Source organism: Talpa occidentalis, unplaced genomic scaffold, assembly GCF_014898055.3.
Source record: "Talpa occidentalis isolate TD23 unplaced genomic scaffold, MPIMG_talOcc4v2.1 talOcc4.8, whole genome shotgun sequence".
Classification (NCBI taxonomy): domain Eukaryota; kingdom Metazoa; phylum Chordata; class Mammalia; order Eulipotyphla; family Talpidae; genus Talpa; species Talpa occidentalis.
In genome coordinates, this window is record NW_023605194.1 from 71,690,334 (window position 1) to 71,709,483 (window position 19,150).

Sequence of the window (19,150 nt, forward strand, 5' to 3'; positions counted from 1 at the left end):
CCAGGATGGGAAGCTCCTGGGCTAGGAAGGGGCTGGTGAGGAAAGCTGAGGAGGGAGGGTTGGGGTGTCCAGGTGGGGCCCCCTCTTGCAAACACCTGCTCTGGTCACAACACAGGTGAGCGAGGTGGTGTGGAAAGCCCCGTGCCTTAGACCCAGCAGGGCTGTGGGCGTTGGGAGGAGTGGATGGCCCGAGAAAGGCAGGGTCTAGGCAGGGCCTGCCTGGGAGCTGGCCTTGCCCGGAAGGGCGCCTCTTGGGAGGGAAGCCCCCTGCATGAGTGCCCTCCTCTGCCCCCCACTCTGGCCAGCCCCCTGGGCTGTGTCCACTTCTCTCTTGCATAGGGCTGGAGGGGCGCCACCTGGCCGTGCCCCCAGTGGTGCTGGCGTGGGCGGCAGGGGCCCAGGCCAGACCTTCCCTCCCAGAAAGGGCGCAGTGTCCCACCGCCTCCCCTTTTCCTCATTTGCATTCAGCCAGGAGGTGCGCATTCTAGAACATTCCCTCCCTCTTCATTCCAGGAATCTAATTGTTATTTCTGTGTTTGTGGAAGATAAAGGATTAGCCAGAATGCTTTGCATTTAGTCGCCATTTGTAAATGCTTTATGATTATTTATGAAATTATCCTGCATTTTATAGCACGAGAGATAACTTAAATTGATGTATTAAACATGCACAATCATTATTTTAATGATATTAAATGCACCTCTGTAGAATAATCATTTCATAAAGAGGCAGCAAGCGCCCAGGAGAGGCGCCTTAATTTAAGACATTACAGCCTGCGTGACACCCCAACCCCGACCTTCTCTGAAGGCAGATGGGGTTCTTATCTGGCCACAGCGCGCCCCTTTCTCGAAGCGGGAATGAATTCTTAAATTAAAACACGTATTAAGGACGTCATTTCAGCGATGCGATGAAGCAACGGGAGAGCAGATAAGCGGGTTTCCAGGGACCAGAACAAATTGGACAGACCTTATCTTGCTGCTCTGCGTCCTGACTCCTCGGCCCCGTGGCCCGGGGGTGCGCAGGCCTCGGGATCGCAATGCCCCTCCCGGCAGAGCTCTGGGGCTGTTTGAGCAAGGGAAACCCCGAAATAAATAGAAGATGCACTTTGCACAGCAGGAGGTCTGTGCACCAGGAAAGTCAGGAAGTTGGGGAAGGGAGAGTTGGGGTGCCGGCAGGCGCTGTGAGCCCCAGGCCACCTTCATTTCCCTCTGGATTCGTGGGCGGCTGCACCAGCTGCTTTGGTGCCCTCTTCTGACCACGGATAGGACTGCAGCTCCCTTCGCGGCCATCCCCCACACTCATAGGGCTTTGGGGTCCCGCTCTAGGGGGATTCATCCCGGGAGAGCTAAGCCTCTGACCATGTGGCTGCAGGCCGACCTCCTCCCCTCTGCTTGCCTCAGGCCCACTTTACGTGCCAGGACCACTCTGGGGCCCAGGGGCCTGTCTTGAGGATCTCAGATTTCCATTTGGGTCCGCGAGCCTGGTGCCCATGCTCTTTGTGTGGGCTGGGTGGTCCACAATTTTTTTTAAGATTTTTTATTTATTTATACAAGAGCTGGGGTACAGGCCAGAGGTGAGGGAGGGTGAGAGGATTCTCCAGAGATGGAGCAGGGAGAAGAACAGGAAGACCGATGAAGTACACTGCTGAGGGGAGCAGCTGGTGAGACAGGAGAGGTCTGCCACACCATGTGGGTATCTCCCTGGCCAGCCAGGTATTGAGCCCACACTGCAGAGGCTGCAAACAGCTTCACAGCTCTGCGTTCAACCCACTGTGCCACGGGGGAGGCCCCGGTCATTCACATTTTCAAGGTTTATTCTCATGATGGTGGCTTGGGGGGCTGTGGGGTTCCTGAGCAGAGTCCTGGTCCCCTCTGGGATGGTTTCACCAGAAACCCCCTCTCAGCAGCATAGGGCGAGCCCCCCACGGCTCCTTCCCAGTGGGAAACAGGGCAGCGGGGATGGCGAGGGAGCAGAACTCCAGCATCTTCCACCAGAGGCGCCACTGCCTAGGCGGCCCCTGTAGACCTTCAGGGGTCCTGCTGCCACGCCATGCTGGGTGACCCCATGTGTGTGGGGGCGCTGCTGGGGCACCTATGGGACATGCCCCAGCACCTATGGGACACCTGCCTTCCCCTGGGGGGGCTGGACCCCATGACTTGCTGCTGGTGCAATCCAGGAGCCACACGGTCTCCTCCGAGTTAGTCTACAAGGCGGGGCAGCCACCGAGCGCGAGAGTCTGGCCCCCCTCCCCACTGCAAGCCCCCAACCCCAGGGCCGCAGCACCTGGAGGTGAGACTGCCACGAGCCGGCTCCACCTGGGAGACCTAGGGGGGAGGGTGGCAGCAGGACCAATGGTATGGCGAGTCTCCCATGCTATGGCACGCTGGTCCATCCGCCTCCCCCGCTGGCTCTGCTCCATCAGGGCTGCGCAAGGCGCCCCCTGCAGAGCTCACTGGGCCTTGCATCCCCTGCCTGCGGGGCCTCAGGTCCACAGATGGCCCTGGGGCCAGGGGCGCAGGCTCATCTCCTGGAGGAGCCCCTCCGCCTCCTCACCTGTTCACAGGCACGCGGCCCCACCCCTTCACAGCCGGGCGGGTGAATGGGGCAGAAGCCTGGGTCGCTGGGAGACCCCTGCTTCCACCCTGCAGACGCTCTGAAGGCGCCTTACCAAGTCCGTTGCTTTTTGAAGCAGTGGGGCCGTTGGGCACTGGGACTTAGGGTGACTGCCCTAGAGGAAGGAGGCTGGGCCTGGCCTTGCAGCTCCGAGGGCTATAGTCATCAGCGGTGTGGATAGGCTGGGGAGCTGCTCCTGGCGGGAAGGGCCAGTTCCACTCTCCTGAGCAGGGGAGGCCCCACCAGGCATGTGCACGTTGCTGGACCAAGGCTCCAGCCATGTAGTCTGTGATCAGGCTCCGGCTCAGGTCAAACTACTGCCAGCAGGCCCTAGGCTCATGTCCAGCCCTGCAGGAGTGTGGTCCCTGCCTCTCCAGTGGCCAGAACACCCTCCTCTCTGTGGCCTGGGTCCTCTCTGGGACCTGCTGGCTGTTCCCTGGGTGCCAGGAGCCCGGTGCCTGCCCTCTGGGGCAAAGGCGCCAGGTCTGCAGGAGAGGCCGGGACCTAGGTCACCTGGTGATAGCCTCACTTGCCCAGCAGGGGCCAGACGCGGCATCCAGGGGAGACTGGAGTGCAGGCCAGGCAGAGGTCGGCGGGAGGACAGCCGCAGTGCCATCCAGGGAAGCCCGCTGGCTGGCAATCCATCCCCAAGGAGACCCGTGCCTGGTGGTCAACCCTTGGTCCCAGAGCGGGGCTGACAGGCAGCCCGATAAGGGCCCTGTTGTCAGATATGATAATAATAGTCTCATTTATTCACATAAAGGCCTGCTAATAGAGGCGGCACTTTTAATTAGCCAACACGGCCGCGATATTAATTTTTATCCGGAGTTAGTTAAGTCGGGCGCTTCCCCCACTTCTGTTACCTCTTAGCTGGAGGGCGATTGAGAACATTTGTAATTGGATTTCCGTGCAGGACTTAATTATCAGGAGACAATAAAGGCCTGGAGTCTGGCAGGCCCTACCTTGCTAACTGCTATTTTCCAGAGACGCGCTCAGGCCAATGGCTGCACAGATTTATCTAAATTATAATTTCCTGACTTCACAAAGCCTCTCCTGCCTGGGACCGGGAGGGCCTCGGAGGACGGGTCCTGGGGAGGAGGGCAGAGCTGCGCCTGGTTCCTGTAATCAAGTCTCGCTCACGGGCTCGCGCAGCTCCCTGGCCCTCGGGGTCTCGGAAGTGTTTTCTTCCCTTGGCCACTGTCTTATTAATAGCATCGGCTTATTTATATCTGCCCCGAAGATCCCAAAGAGACACTGCACCGGGGAGAGATGAGCCAATTAGCTGTCGGTTTGTCGAGGGGCTAGTGTGGTTAATTCACTGCCCTTTTCCAGTGATGGCCTCGGTTCAGAGGACACAAAGGAAAGAGAGGAGGAGACAACGTGACATACCACATGTCTCTGACCCTCTGGAAAAACTCAGCCAAGAGGCCAAAGGCTGGGTGGGGACGCACCCCCCCACTCCAGGCCTGAGTCCTGTCCATGGTGCTGGCGTGTGCGCGGCCGTGCCCACTGCCCAGGGCCTGCGGCGCCTGCCTCCGTGGAGTCCTCTCTGGACTCTGCCCCAGGGGCCTGCATACCCCCTTTTCTGCCAGGCCCTCTGTCGAGTCCCCTCAGAGACAGGGTGGATCAGGGTAGGTGGCTCTGGGCGCTGACAACAGACTCGGACTGTAGCAGACTCTGGCCCCAGCAGGACTGAGCTGGCCTGGCAGTTGCGGTGAGGGCCGAGGGGGCTCCCTGCAGAGCTGCGGAGAGGGCAGCCTCAAGCAGTCCGGCTGCAGGAAGGGCTGTGGATGCGCTGCGCACGCCGCCTCCAGGACAGCAGCAGGAGCACAGGACACTCTGAGAAAGCGGCAGGCCCCTTTGCACACCTAGAAACTTGGGCCGGGGTGGGGCCCAGGGTCAGCAAGTGCATCAGAGTCCAGCCACCCCGCGAGGGTTGCGAGCATACAGACCACTTCCTGAAACTTCCAGGTCTTCAGCCTACCGTGCTGACCACCTTGGGCCCACAATGCTGCCCACCCTGGACCTGCCGAATCTAATCTTCCGACACTTGGCACATTTAATTGTTCCCACTGACTATAAATGGAAGAGAGGCGCGCCTGTCTTGGGCCTTATTTTTAGGGGTTCAAGGTCAAGGTGTAGTTAGCGTGACAGGAGGAAGACCCAGGGGACTGGTCTCCTCTGTGGCCTCCATGGTCTCTGGGATGTGCAGCCTCTCGCGGGGCTGTTTCTGGCGAAGCCCGTTGGCTCCTCAGGACTCTGTAGGTTTTTCTCAGGCGGTGCTGCTGTTTGCTCGACTGTCTGAGTTTTCAATAGTGTCAATTGATGTTTTATGCAGCCAAACACATTTTCCCGTGATTTCTGCAGTTGCCTTTGCACCTGGAAACCCCATCTCCACGCGAGGGAGGAACAAGCACCTTTCACTCCAGGGGCTTCGGGCTCATGTGTCAGCATTGAAGGCTTTAGTCCAGCTGGCGCTGGTTCTGTCCTGCGCTGTGGGGTAACCCCCTGTCCCCCCTCCCCCGTGATGTGCTCCCCACATTCTGGGCATGACCCAGGTGTGTTCTGGGTGTGTCCCGGGCATGTCCCTGGTGTGTCCCGGGTGTCCCACCCACTGGGGCTGCCTATCTGCTCTGCGCCCTTGCAGGCCCCTGTGTACTCAGGGTCGGCAGTGCCCTCTGACCGGCTTGTGTGGGGCAGCCCTAGGCTGCAGCCCCCGGTCATGTCCATGCAAAGTGTCCATGGCCGCCTGTGGCTGCTCAGGCAGGTGGGGTGGGCACAGACCCTTGTCCAGGAGACACTGCACTTGCGCTCGGGGCCCAGGCCATGCTGCTGGCTCATCACATCAGGATGGGCCTGGAGCCTCCTCTGTGCTCCCAAGGAGCTGGCCTGATCAGGGCAGAGAGAGGATTGGGGGAGGAGGCTTGGCAGGGGGCAGGAAGGGCATCTTGGGTCAAACAACCCCACCTCTGGGCCATGGCCAGTCCCAAGTCAGTGCTGCCCCAGGCTGACCAGAGCCCATCCCCATCCTGCTTCCAAGGCACCTCCCTGGCTTGCCCTTGCCTTCTGCTGGCGGGAAGGACAACCATGCCCTTGGTGGGGGCCATGGCTGGCTGTTGGGTCCCCCCTTGTGACCCAGCACATGTGCAGCGCAGCCTGGCAGAGGCGAACGTGTTCCTGGGTGGTGTGCGGCCAGCTCCCTCCTGCCAGCCACTGCTCCCAGGGGGTCTCGGCCCTTCTCCATCACAGCCCATGTGGGAATGCTGGGGTGGGGGACAGCCGGACGGGTGGGCTGCTGGCCATGTGTGTCCACACACAACCGCGTCGACGCACACATGCACGTGCAAGTGCATAGGTCACATGTGGGGTGTGTGCTGCGTGTGTATGTGCATGCATGCATGGATGTGACTGCTGTAGCAGACACCAGTGAGCTAAGCCCCAAAGCACCCAGAGGCCCCTACAGGCAACACCGCTTGGCCTCCGTCCCGCTGCCAGGACCGGGCGGCTCTGAACAAGGGCTGGAGATGGACCTTTTTATCCAGTAAACTTTATTTATATATAACAACAGTACAAATGTGTCCTTGGCTTGCAAAATAGGCGTGTTTCATATTTACAGTAGGTACACAGTAATATATTAGGGTAGCAAAAGCCCCGTCCATGGGGTGCCTTAAATACTTCATTTTCTTACAGTTTTTAATTCCACAACACCTGTAAAACAACAAAACCAGACAGCTATCATTGTATTTCCTTAAAAATATATATAACACAGATTCCAGTGTGTCGAGGAGTGTGGCAGGCAGAGGTGGGGCCGCGTCCGCCTGAGCACCCAGCGGGGCTGTGGTGCTGCCCACTGGGCCAGTCTTCTAGAACTGGCAGGTGCGGCCATTCAGTGCCACACTAGTGTCCTGGCAGCCCAGGGCGTCCCTGCACCAGGAAGCCACTTCCCTTTGTGGGGTCACTGGCCCCCGAGGCTGAACCTCATTCTTTGGGGAAAACAGGAGAAAGGACGGAATAGGGCAGGAGGCTTTGGGGTCTGAAGAGCCGCCCCGCAGCTGTTCAGGTGGTGCCTGCTGCCCCCAGGGCCTGCCTGCCCCTACACCATGTCTCAGGCTCCTCTCCTTGCCCTCAGGGCCAGGCAGCACAGTCTCGGGCTGGATGGGTGGTGATGGTACTCGGCCCTGGCCTGGGAACAGCTGCCCCAGGTCATGGTAGCAGGTGGGAGGCAGGTGTGGCCAGAGGCTCCTGGGGGGCACGGGTGTGAGCCTCCCACACGCCCACTGGCTCTGGGTCCTTGCCACCTGGCCATGCCCTCGGGCTGCTGCTGTTTCCCTTGCAGGGGGCGGGGGTGGCAGGAGGCAGGAGCTCGGCAGTGGGGGCAGCTCACATAAGCGGCCTCTTCGTGGGGTGAGCCCCGGCTTAGTAAGGCAGCTGGTGAGCAGGCTCCTTCCTCCACCTGGCTGTGCCCTCTGCAGGAAGGTGGTACCCTCCGCAGTAAGCTGAATGTGCTGGCCAAGCCTCTGTCAGCGCCCTGAGTAGAGCCCAGTCTGGGTGGCTAGGAGGTTCCGGCCAGATGCTGCAGGAAACAGGGCCTTGGGGCAGACCGAAGAGGCTGGGTTTCAGGTGGGATGGTCCAGGAGGGATGCTGACCACAGGCTGGGGTGGGGCAGCAGTGTGACTGGGGCGGGATGGCCCAGCTCAGACCCTGGCCAGCCTCTACCATCCTTCCGCAGGCACCGGCTCCCTGGAGGCCGTATCTCGGTGAAGCCGGGTGGACTTTCTCCTGCCTTCCCTCCCAATGGCCGGCACAGGGCGGCCAGCCCTCCACCAGGCAAACCCTCAGGGCAATGCAGGAGGCCTGGGCCCCAAAGGGCTGGGTTGCCCGGAGCCTGAGCGCCCCAGAGAGCCCACTCCTGGCCCGTGCTGGATGGAGGTATCTTCTTCCTTCCTTCCTCCCTGAGGGACACTGCAGGTGGGCCTGCCGGCCAGCCTCCCTAACACACTCGCAGGCCCCGGCGGGCTCTTCCCACGTCGGCAGCCCTCACTGGGCACTGTCTGGGTGGGGCTGGCTGGAGCACAGGGGCTGAGGGCGGTGATGTCTGGCCTCTGTTTGCCAGGCAGGGGCTGCCTCTGCCCACAGGCTCAGCTCAGAAGGCGGTTCTGGGGGCAGACCCTTGGCCACGCCATCTCCTCCCCCACTGGGCACAGCCTGCAGGTGACCACGCTGGGCCTGGGAAGGGCAGCACTTGGGCTGAGTGCGGAGGCGGGAGTGGGCACCTTTCGGGCCACGGCGCGGAGCTGGCAGCAGGGTCCCTGGGAGCAGCGCTGGGCTTGCTGGCTGTGATCTGCCTCAGAGCAGCGTTTCCTGAGTGTGGGGCCACACCGTCTTCTGCTAGCCAGAGTGTCGGGTGGACATGGGCACCAGTGTGGAGGCATGTGGGTGGCGTCAGCACGCCAGGTGGAGGCCAGCCCAGCCCCTTGCCCTCCAACGTGGGCAGCATGGCCTTTGGGACTTGCTTGGAGGTAAAGCTGGGCCTTCAGCCCTGGTGAGCCAGAGGCAAGGACGCCGCAGGGCAGGCGTGGAAGGGACGTGTGGCAGCCACCCCTGCCCTTCCTCCCGCCTATCCTGCTGCCCTCACTCAGGCTTGGCCAGAGTGGAGCGTGGTCATCCTGTTGCAGGCGAGCGGGACAGGCTGCCGCTCCTTCCACAGACTCACAGTAGAGCCCCCAAAGGGGTGGGCGGGCAACCAGGGAGCTGCTGCCCACGGCCAGGCCTGGCACCTCTGCAGTTGGCAGCGAGCATGAGTGCATGAGGACAGACATGGCTTCTCTGACCTCGCATTTCAAGTATTGCCTTTGGCAAAGGGTGCTGACTCTCTGCATCCTCTTTCACGGCAAGAAGTGGCAGGCAGAGTGCCCAGGCCCAGCAGAGGCCCACGTGGAGCCCACTCACCCAGGACGCCGAACACAGGCACAGCCGCCCGGTCCCGGGCCACTCCCCATGCTGAGACCCCTTTTGTCGAGGGCCCAGACCTCGGGCTCCGCCCAACTGGACTGACCAGGGGTGCAGGCTGCACAGCTGCTGTGCAGAGTGTCTGGTGGGGTCTGTGCTGTTCTCCTGATCCTCCTCCTGGTCCTCCAGCTCCTGGTCCTTCAGCTCCTGCTCCTGCTCCTCCTTGCTTTGTAAATCCCCGGGCTCCCCCGTGGCCTCTCCACGGTTGTTGGCGTCTGTAGGCAGGAGGTGATGGTGGGAGGACGGAAAGTCGGAGGGGCCGGTCCGAGTGAAACGGAGGTTGCATGGGAAGAACCTGGAGGCTTTTGTTTCCTTTTATTTCTGTTTTCCCCCTTTCTCTTAAAAAAACTAACTAGCGTTCTTATTGTTCCGCAATATACATCGGATGAGCTTCATGCAAAGGGCGGGCACCGTGGGGCTCCAGCCTGAGCCACTGCCTTCCTGTCCTGGCATGTCCCATCGCCGCAGGGCCTGGGGCAGCGGCTGGCCTGACCCGCTGCCGCGGTTCGAGCCCCTGGCACAGCTGTGGTCCTCTGGGGCGCGGCCGCGCTCAGCTCTCGAAGGACATGGCATTGATGAGCTGCTCCACCTTGTGGGCCAGTCGCTGACGCCGGGCCTGCTCATCCTGCTCCAGCGCCCCAATGAGCTGCGGGCAGACAGCGCTCAGGACCGACCCCACCCCGTGCTGGACCCAGGCCAGGAGCACATGGGGAGCAGGTGCCTCTGGTGCCACAAGCATGTGTGTGTGCATGTGGATGTGAAACTGTGTGCCTGTGTGTGCATGTGGGCGTGCAGACTGTGATCTGTGCATGTGTGTGCATGTGTGTGTGCCAGTGTGCACAAGCCCCCACCCCATCCCTGCGATCGGTGCAGCCGCTACCACACCCCTACCGCCGCCCTGGGGGGCAGGCCGTGGGTGGCCCTGGGGCTGCTGGTGCTCAGTGACTAGAGCAGGTGAGGAAGCACAGCCCCCACACCAGCTGGCAGGTGGGGCTCACATGGGGGGGGAGAGGCGGGGGCGGGGATCAGCAGGGGCGGGGCTTGCTGGGGGCAGGACTTGCTAGGGCAGAGCTTGAGCTAGACAGAGGCAGGGGCAGGGGCAGGGTCGGGCCCTTCCGCCAGGCCGCGGGTGTCCACCACAAGCTCACCTCTGCGCTGTACTTGCTGACGTAGGAGTAGATCTCATTGAGCGCGCTGAGCATGTGGAACTCAGTGGCGTGCAGGCGTGATTGCTCGGCCAGATAGGCGTTCATGTCCTGGTCACTGATGGTGGGAAGCTTGGCGATGTCGGCGTAGTACCTGCAGGGAGCAGCTGTGGAGGGCCTGCCCCGCCCCTCTCCCAGGACTTGGCAGTTTGGGCTGCAGTGCAGGGGCGGGGGTGGGGGGGTGGGGTTGTGGGGGGCGGTGTAGTTGGGGGGATGCAGGGAATGGGAGGAGAGACACTCCCTGCATTCAGCCAGCCCCACCCTGCCCTCTGCTTGCAGGGTGACCTTGGGCAGGTGACTCAGCGTCTCTAAGTCACTTTCTCATAGTAAGGGGGAGGGGGCCAGGCCTTAACACAGATGCATCCCAGAGCCACCGCCTTGCTGGGCTCCACTCAGTCAACGGTCAGTGGTCAGCAGAACCAGAGTAGCTTTCTGCAGGGACGTGAGCGCCCCAGCGCGCAGCCGGGGTGGGGCGGGGCAGGGTAGGGCAGGGCAGGGTAGGGTGGGCAGTGGCCTCACCTCTCCACCCAGCTTTTGTAGCTGGGGATGTCCTTGGCGTAGAGCAGCTTGTTGGAGGGCGAGTCCTTGCCCAGCCGGTGCTCGGACGTGGAGCAGGAGTCCATGAAGGTCTGGGCCACCACTGACAGGCAGGCGTCTGTGATGCTGCTCTTGTGGATGTCGAACACGAACTGCGGGTTCTTGATCACATTTACCCAGAAGCGTAGGGGCAGGCTGCGGGAAAAGCAGGCTGAGGGCACCGCCAGACCCACTCCCCGTACCCCCTGGGCCTGGAACCTGAACACTGTCACCTGGGGGTGCTCAGGGCCCTAGGGGGCACTCCAGTCCAGGGGGTGTGCATGGAGGTCCTGGGAGCACCTGGGGCCGGAGGGAGGCACATGGGACCCTGGGGTGCTCTAGGTCTGGGGCCACTCAGGGCTCTGGGGGGGGTTCTTGAGGGCCTGAGGGTACATAGGGCCCTGGGGGGCACTTGAGGTCTGTGGGAGTGCATGGGGCCCTGGGGGGCACTGACACGCTCTCTCACTACCAAGTGGGGAGCTCTGGGCCCTCCTGCCAGGAGAGCAGGGCACCGGGCAGCTGCAGGGAGGACCAGGTATGGCCAGGAGCAGAGAGGCCGCCTCCTCAAGACAGACCCTGAGCTGCAGAAGGGGCATTCCTGACCAGCCAGTCCTCAAGTGGACAGACGCCCTCATGGGGTGCCCGCACAGGTGGCTCAGCTGTGGTTCTCTCAGGGCTGCCCATCCGCCAGGCCTGGGGTCCAGGGTGCTGTCTGGAAGACCCAACCCCTGGGAGGGCACAAGGGTGCCCTCTGCACCCCCATGAGCTGCCAGGGAGCCATGCCTACTCCACCGGGCAGGCAGGCAGGTGGGAGGCCACTGCTGGGTGGACTAGAGTCTGTCCACCTGACGACCTGCCCCTCTGTGGGGGCAGCTGTGAGTCCCAGCTGTGCTGGCCTGACTGGTCTTGCAAGCCCGGAGCCTGCCACCACCCTGATGTTCATGGGCCAGGCTCCCCGCTGTCTCGGGGTACCCTGTCTTGGGAGAGATGGGCTTGGCCTCTGCCCCCCTTTCTTCAGGCAGCGTCCACAGCCTCTGATGGCCCAGTGGTCTCGCCCTCCTTCAGTGGTCAGGGCTGCAGACCTGGCAGGGCCAGCCACAGCCCCAAGCGGGGAGGACTGTGGGGTTGGTGGGATCTCTCAAGTGTTTGCTGGTTGCTAGGACTGCGGGTGCCCAAACACCAGCTGGGCCCATCTGTGTGGCTGCCCTGGCTGGAGCAGGCAGACCCCACAAGCTGGTGCTGGCTGCCCGCTGCTTCCTGGGGGGATCTCCTGCTCCTGGCGATCCCGTCTGACCTGAAAGCCAGACCTGGGCTTGGCCTGAGTCTGGTTCCAGCCCCAGGGGAGGAGCAGTGGACCCGGTGGGTCTGGGGGAGGCCCGTGCAGCCGGCTGTGCCTGTGAGGAGGCCTTAGAGGGACGTCTGCTGTGCTGAGCCCCCAGCTGTGCTGAGCCCCACAATGACCAGCGTCCCTGGGGACACGCCCCCGCACCCCCACCCTGGATGCTGTTCCGGGGCCCAGTGCCCCGGCTCTGCTGCTGGCTCCCCCTGTGGGCCTTTACCCAGCTCCTGGCCCCTTCCCAAGAAGCGACAGTCTCCACCCAGGAGTAGGGGCCCTCAAGTCAGCCTCCCGGTGCAGGGAAGGGGTGCAAGACCAGGAAAGCTCCCACACTCTGGGTGCTGGCCTCATGGGGACCAGGCCCTCCCCCTGCCACCCTGTTCTGTCCACTGTGTGGGCCAGCCCCCCGCTGCAGCCACCCTCAGGGCCAGCATCCCTCCCTCGTTCCAGCCACCCTCCGGGCGAGCCCCCCTGCTGCAGCCACACTGCAGGCGAGTCCCCCACTCTGGCTGCCCTCAGGTGAGCCCCCCGTTGTGGCCACCCTCTAAGTGAGTCCCCTGTTCCAGCCGCCCTCCGGGCCAGCCCCGCACCAGTTGCTCTTCCAGGTGTGCCGCACGTCGGTGTCATGGATGCTGTGCCTATCCGCCTGCTCGTCCAGGAAGTCAAACATGTACTTGATGGCCAGAGGCAGGGCACTGCCCCGGTGCACTGTGCTGAACAGGGTCTCGAACAGGTCATCCACGAACTTCTGCAGCGTGCCCTGGGGCGAAGCGTGAGGGCTCTGACTCCACCTGCCCAAGTCCACCTGGGGCCTGTCTGGGGCCGGCGGGGGCTCCAACGCTGGACAAGCCCCTTCTGGCCACTCGCGCCACAGGGCACAGGGGGGCTGGTGGCCGCAGACACGAGGGAGGGGTCTGTGGACCAAGCCTGGTGCCCCCGGCAGGAGGGCCTTCACTCAGGCCCAGGGGGACGGCTCGCCCCGACGCAGCCCTGCTTACGTCCATCTTTGGGGGAGAGACCGGGGCAGCAGGGGCTCCCGGGTGGGGACATGGCCCCGGTCTCTCCCCCGGGGGCCAGAAAGTGGGTGGGGCACGGCTGGGGTGGGGACCACAGCGGCCAGGCTGGGCGCTACCTTGGTGGCCAGCAGCCGGGTCAGGTAGATCTCAGACACCATCTTGCTGCCCCGGTCGCCCTCCTTCTGGTCCCCGTGCTCATGGTTCTTCACCAGGTGCCACACCTTGAGCCCACTGTCCAGGTCGGGCGTGATCATGGGCGCACGGGAGCGCAGGCTGTCGGGGCTGCCCGTGTACCTGAAGGAGGAGTCTGGGGTGCGAGGCTGTGAGTGGCAGGCCCCGCCCTTCGGGAGGAGGCCCTAGGTGCCCCCCCACACCCCGTACCCGCTGCGCTCACTAGGGGGATGCGCCTCAGTTGGAAGGATGCCCTGGACCTCGCCTTGGGGGGGCCATTTAGGGTTCCATGGGTGGTGTGCGGATAATCAAGCTTTTTCATAAAAAGAAGATTTGGAAATTCTGGGAGCTCGGGGGACCCTGGGGATCCCGATGCTTCCGGCTGAGGGCAGTCAGTGTGGTCACAGGGCTCCAGCACAGATCCAGGTTCTGTAGGGTGTGTGACACTCCCAGGGACCCCTGGCGCCGGCACCCCCGCTCCCTGCCCACCACAGCCCTGGTCCTGGCGCTCACCATATCTGCTGATGGATGTCCGGGAGATGCTGGCGGAGGCAGGGATGTTGTAGGACGAGGTCTGCTTGGGGACCAGGGCTACCACGGACCTGTCTGACACCTGGGGGGCACATGGTGGTGAGGCCGCACCCAGAGCCCTGAGCTCACCAGTACCCCCTGGACTGGAGGGTGCCCCCGCTTGCATCTAGGACACACTGACACCGGCTCGCCCCGTGGCCCAGGGCCACAGCCACATTAGTCCCGAGTGGGGGCGGCCATTCCTTCCAAACTATTGGGTCAATTAAACATCTGCCTTCCTCTGTGTGATTCCCTTTGAGGTGTGACCAGAACATCTAACCAGCCCATGCCTTGGAGTCCCAGGCAGTGCCCTGCAACCTGTGAGAGTCGCTGGCCCCCACGCCAGGGGAGCATGTAGACGGTCTCCATGGTAGCCCAAGTCTCGGCTGGAGCCCGGTTCCCACAAGGACCGGCTGCCCCGGGACGGCCTTTCTGGGACTTCAGCTCATGTCGCCCTGGTCTGCAGCTGCTCTACCCCGGCCTGAGCCTGCTGCCCCGGTCCACCAGAGGAACCCCCCAAGGGCAGCCACTGTCCGGCCAGAGGGGTGTGTCAGCTGCCCTGTGAAGCCGCCGGCCACAGGGAAAGGCTGGCACCAGGAGCCCTGCTGTAGGCCTTTGGAGCCAGTCCAGGTAAGCTTGCCCGCTGTCCAGTCCAAATGGAGACCCCGGATTCCTGGCCATTCTATTAAACATCCAGCACAGAGGGATGAGGCAGCTATAATAATGTTATGGGCCATAAAACATTCCTATTAAACCGTTCTTTACTTTAACAATTTTTATGAACTTTATCAGTTTGATTTATAGCTGCACGAACCGTAAAACCATCTTTCTGGGTTTTAAATTGTCAGCCCCTCTCTCCCACCAAAAAGGAATTAAACTTTGGGAAGTCAAACCATAAATGAGCATTAGCACTAACGAGATTCCCCGACAACGGCTCCGTGGTTATGTTTAATTTCGCCCTCCCTATAAATCTGAGGTTTTTAATATCTTTGTTAATTAAGATAATGCAGATTTTCTCCTGCGGGGACTCCAGGGGCCTCTGACCCGGGTGGGTCAAGGGCATTGCCTGGGTTGGAGGTGGGGAGTGCAAGGAGCCTGCAGGCCCAGGGGTCCCCGGCCTTGGCCAGGTCCAGGGCACATCTCAGCTCCCCGCTGCGAACCTGCAAGCAGCTACTTGAGAGCCGGGAGATGCAGCCCTGCTCCAGGAAGAAGAGGGCACTGGCCATGAGCACAGCCTGGCCACTGCAGGCTGGATCCCCGCAGTCCTGGCCAAGGGCTAGCGGCTTGTCAGGGTGGTGCCTCAAGGCTGCCACGTTTCTCTGGGTTGGCCATGGGCCCTTGACCTATGGTGCAGGTCAGTGAGCAGGGAGAGGCTACCCTGCCCAGGCCCTCACTCTGCTGGTCTCTGCCCAGTCCTGCACCGTGGGGTGGGGTGGGGTGGGGGCGCAGGGGAGGGTGGCCAGGGCTGCTGTGCGCACTGTGCAGGTGACCTAACCGAGGTCACACCAGCGAGGTCACACCAGCGAGGTCCTCGCCCCACCCCCACTCGGGCCATCCTGGGGCCCGGGTGTTAGATGTGAGTACAGGCCGGGGTGGGGGCAGAGTTTGGAGGGGTACTTGGGGGGGGCCAGGCTTCCTCTCTGCCCTGGGAGACTCCAGCCACTACCTGGGCCTTCAGGCCCAGCACGGCCTTTCCCATGGCTGTGGCCGCAGGGCCGGGGCTCCCTGGGGCTCTGAGGGCAGCACAGCCAAGAAAATCTTCTCCAGGCCCGAGGGCAGGAAAGGGGCAAGAGACCACTTTTAGGCTTCGAGGTTGAGTTGCCCTGGAGGGAAGGGGACATCCTGGGTGGTCAAAGTTAGCCCCCCTCACCTGGTAACACACCAGCAGCCCCTCACACACACCTGCAGGCCATCACCTGGTAAAGCATGCACTTGTGGCCCCTCACCTGGTAATGCACTTGCGGGCCCTCACCTGGTAACACACCTGCAGCCCCTCACCTGGTAATGCACCGGCAGGACCCTCACCTGGAACGCAACTGTGGGCCCTTACCTGGTAATGCACCAGCGTGTTGAGCCGCTTCCAGTCACCCTCGATCTTGGTGGTGACGTCCTCGTCCTGCAGCACGACCCGGGCAATGCGGCCCTGCCGCCACTCTGGAGGGGGTGCCGTGTTGGGGGGCTTCAGCCAGGGCACCTTGCCCCCCCTCCTCCAGGCAGCCCCCCTCAGGTGCAGGGTGCAGGCAGGACCCAGGCAGGGGTGCACGGGGGGTAGGGAGCAAGGGGGCCAGGCATGGCCCAGGCAGGGTGCACTGTGGGGTGGGGGACGGAGGGGGGGAGGCAGGGCCTGGGCACGGTGCATGGGAGGTAGGGGCCACGGGGGCAGGTAGAGCCTGGGTTGGGGGCATGGGGGACAGGCGGAGCCTGGGTAGGGGTGCACAATAGGGTGGGGGGTATGGGGGCAGGGGGGACCCAGGCAGGGGTGCATGGGGTGTGGAGGGGCATGGGTGCCGTGGACCAGCACAGCACATGGGGGTCAGGCAGGGTCTGGATGGGGGTGCATGGGGAGCAGGCGGGGCCCAGGTGAGGGTGCATGGGGGGTGGGGGCCATGGGGGAGCAGGCAGGGCCTAGGCAGTGTGCACTGAGGGGGCAGACAGGGTCCAGGAAGGGGTGCTCGGGGCAGGTGGGGCCCAGGTGGGATGCAGGCAGTAGGGTCTCCACCCTGACCACCCCCAGCCATGCCCAGCCGGGCACCTACCTAGGTCCATGTCCACGGCGCGGGGCCGCTGGGAGTGGGGCACATTCTTGTAGACGGCGTCCAGGATCTTTTCCTTGGCCTGCGTGATGGTGTCGCAGTTCAGCACCTTCACTGGGACCTCAGGGCTGTTCTCATTGTCAGGGTTGACGCAGTTCAGGATCTGCAGGGGGACAGCGCTGACGGCTGGGCCTGCCGCCAGCTGCCCACAGCCTACGCAGAAGCTACTCTGTCCCCAGGCCCAGCAGGGTGCCCTGGGTGGGTGGATGAGGGAGGGTGCTGGGCGGACCCTGCCTTCCTGCTAAGTTGTTCAGACGTACAGGGGTGCACCTTCCTCTGCCCAGCATTGCTTGTGGTAAACTGAGGCATAGGGTGCCCTCTGGGCTCCCTGGGGAGATGGGAGGGGAGCACATGCCCTTGGCCCTGCCCCGTGGACGCACGCTGTGGGCCCAGGGCGGGTGATCGGCCAGGGTGGGGCCTGCACTTGTGCTCACCAGTGTCTTGTAGTCAATCTGCTGGCGGATGAGCTTGTCCTCACTCAGCGAGTAGCGGGCCTCACCCGTAATGGCGTCGATGGGGCCCTTCTCCATCTGCTGCTTGATGGCGCAGTGCAGCATGAACAGTGGCTCCCCGGCGCACTCCTGCATGCAGGCGGGGGCGTGTGAGCCTGGAGCTTGGTGCCTCCCACTTGCTTGTCCCCTGCCAGGCTCCTCCTGCCCCCACTGACCTTCAGGAACTTGTGCAGGAGGAAGGCGAACCAGTTGGTGAGCATCTTCTCAGCCACAGACTCTGTCCTGGGGGAGGGAGGGGCTGCATGGAGGCATCCAGGGCTGAGGCAGTTCCTGCCTGCCAAGGTGGGGTGCCCTCTACCCTTCATGCAGGGCCAGGTGGGGCTGCCTCATTACTCCCTATGGCCCTTGGGGTGTCCGGGGAGCTGTGTCCAGGACATACCTGTCCCTGCCCCCAATGCCCTGAGTGCCCTATCATGGTGGAGCTGGCATGGGGCTGTGATCTTGGGCAGGATGTCTGACCCCCGGGCTCGGGATGTCCCACCCTGTCTGATGGCACCGTCCCCCACACATGGATGGGATGCCCAGAGGGGCGGACACCCTTGCATGGTAGTCGCCAGGAGGGTGACAGGAGAAGGGACTGGGGTCCTCCAGCCCCAGCCCCTCTCTGTGCTCCAGGTCAGACACTGGGCACTGCAGGAGCATCCACACTGTCCGGTGGGATGGGGCCAGGAGCCAGGCCCTCCTCCCTCCATGTACAACCACAAGGGCCTGGGGCCTGCGAGCTCCTGGGAGCAGCAGCGATGGCCTGGGTTGCTTCCAAGGGGTGGGGGGCTGGCGGTGGGGCTCAGCTTAGGGAGGGGTCACAGGAGGGGCTGGGGCGTCTGCAAGGGTCTGGTGAGTCACTGACAGGAAGGGGCACAGACAGGAAACCCCACAAATCCCAGCACATCCAACATACTAGGGTCTTTCAAGGGGTCCAGTGTGTGGGGCTAGACTGGGTCCTCCCCCACATTTCATCTCACTGAGGGGTGTGGGGCTACCAGCTGGACGGGCCACCCGGCGGGCCCAAGGTCACAACGGATGGAGGAGCGCTGGGTCCAGCCCACCAGCAGCAGGGATCCGCCCGCTCTGAGCGTGTGGACACAGGTGGGAGCATCAGGGAGCCTATCCCACCACCTTCACTCCCCGCTTGACCCCGCTTCCCCCCTCCCTGCCCTGCCCCTGTGCTCCCCTGCACCTCCTGAGCAACAGCTTCGGGTGGTTCCTGTTCTCCAGGTTCTTGTCAATAAGGTCAGCCAGCAGCTGCTTGAGCACATCCGTGGCATACTCTAAGCGGCCCTGCAGGCCAGTCATGATGAGCGAGGCCACGTTGCCACGGTCGCGCATGGAGAAGCTGCGCTGCAGCTCCAGCGTGCGAATGAAGGTCAGCAGGAACACCTTGTTGTTGACCAGCTGTGCAAAGAGCTTCAGAGCCTTCTCCACGTGTGGCTGTCCGTTCCCCTGCACCTGGGGACAGAGGGCAGGACGTCATAGCACAGGCCCCGCCCCTGGCCCGACCCCCTGCAGGACGCAGCCCAGCCTTACACAGTGACCTGCAGGCCCTGCCCCTGATCCTAACCCCCTCAGACTGCAGCCCCAACACAGCCCCACCCCTGTGTTCAGCCCCCCCACCCTGCAGGCCCAAGCTCTGCCCCTACAATGGGACAACAGGCACCCTCCCCTGCACCAGCCCCCCCACCCCACTCCACAGGCCACAGCCCCGCCTTGCACCCCAGCCCACCTGAGATGGGACCCACATGGCCTCTACCCCTGTGCCTGAGCCAATGCCTGCTGCACCCCCTGCGCCCTGGGGGCCCAGTGCTTGGCCCGCACCCCACCTGGGTCCCTGACAGGACATCCACTATAGCACCTTCCAGGGAGGCTGGTCCCTCCTGCCCCCACTGTGGTAAGGAGGATGGGGCTCTGCTCCTCACAGGAGCCATAGGGGCTCATTGCCATGCCCAGTAGGAGACCCCAGGGACCTGCTGGGCCCACCACCGCCGCCCTGTGCCCTGACACCCCCCAGTGCTCTCAGAGCCGCCTCCGCCTGCCCGCCCCACGAAGAAGGGACAGAGCCTGCTGATTAGCGCTGTGGTTTGGCCCAGAGTTCCTCGGGGTCAGGGGTGCCTGTGAGCCTGAGGGGCGTCCTGACCAGGACTGCGGGCCCCCCTGCAGGCACAGCAGCAACTGACCTCCAGCTCCCGCAGCACTGGGTGGTCCTCGATGCCCGGGAAGAGCACGCGCATGGCGTAGGTGCGGTACTCCAGGTAGGGGATGCCGGCACGGTCCAGGTCGCTGGTCAGCTCATTGATGTCTGTCTGGAGCTCGGCAAAGGCTGGGAGTGAGGAGGG

At 63.1% G+C, this 19,150-nt stretch overlaps 1 protein-coding gene across 1 annotated transcript in view; it reads right to left on the reverse strand.

The window, feature by feature from the left end:
• Window positions 1-6,146: 6,146 nt before the first annotated feature.
• PLXNA2 (plexin A2) overlaps window positions 6,147-19,150 on the reverse strand; it is an 82,518-nt gene continuing 69,514 nt past the window's right edge. The window contains exons 21-32 of the mRNA XM_037497572.2: window positions 18,992-19,134; window positions 17,998-18,266; window positions 16,976-17,042; window positions 16,743-16,889; window positions 16,252-16,411; window positions 15,546-15,649; window positions 13,439-13,538; window positions 12,871-13,061; window positions 12,329-12,498; window positions 10,346-10,558; window positions 9,770-9,920; window positions 6,147-9,267 (exon numbers count right to left, since the gene is read on the reverse strand). Coding sequence (XP_037353469.1) covers window positions 9,172-9,267; window positions 9,770-9,920; window positions 10,346-10,558; window positions 12,329-12,498; window positions 12,871-13,061; window positions 13,439-13,538; window positions 15,546-15,649; window positions 16,252-16,411; window positions 16,743-16,889; window positions 16,976-17,042; window positions 17,998-18,266; window positions 18,992-19,134 — 1,811 coding nt within the window. The 3' untranslated portion in view covers window positions 6,147-9,171. The remainder of the gene's footprint in view (window positions 9,268-9,769; window positions 9,921-10,345; window positions 10,559-12,328; window positions 12,499-12,870; window positions 13,062-13,438; window positions 13,539-15,545; window positions 15,650-16,251; window positions 16,412-16,742; window positions 16,890-16,975; window positions 17,043-17,997; window positions 18,267-18,991; window positions 19,135-19,150) is intronic.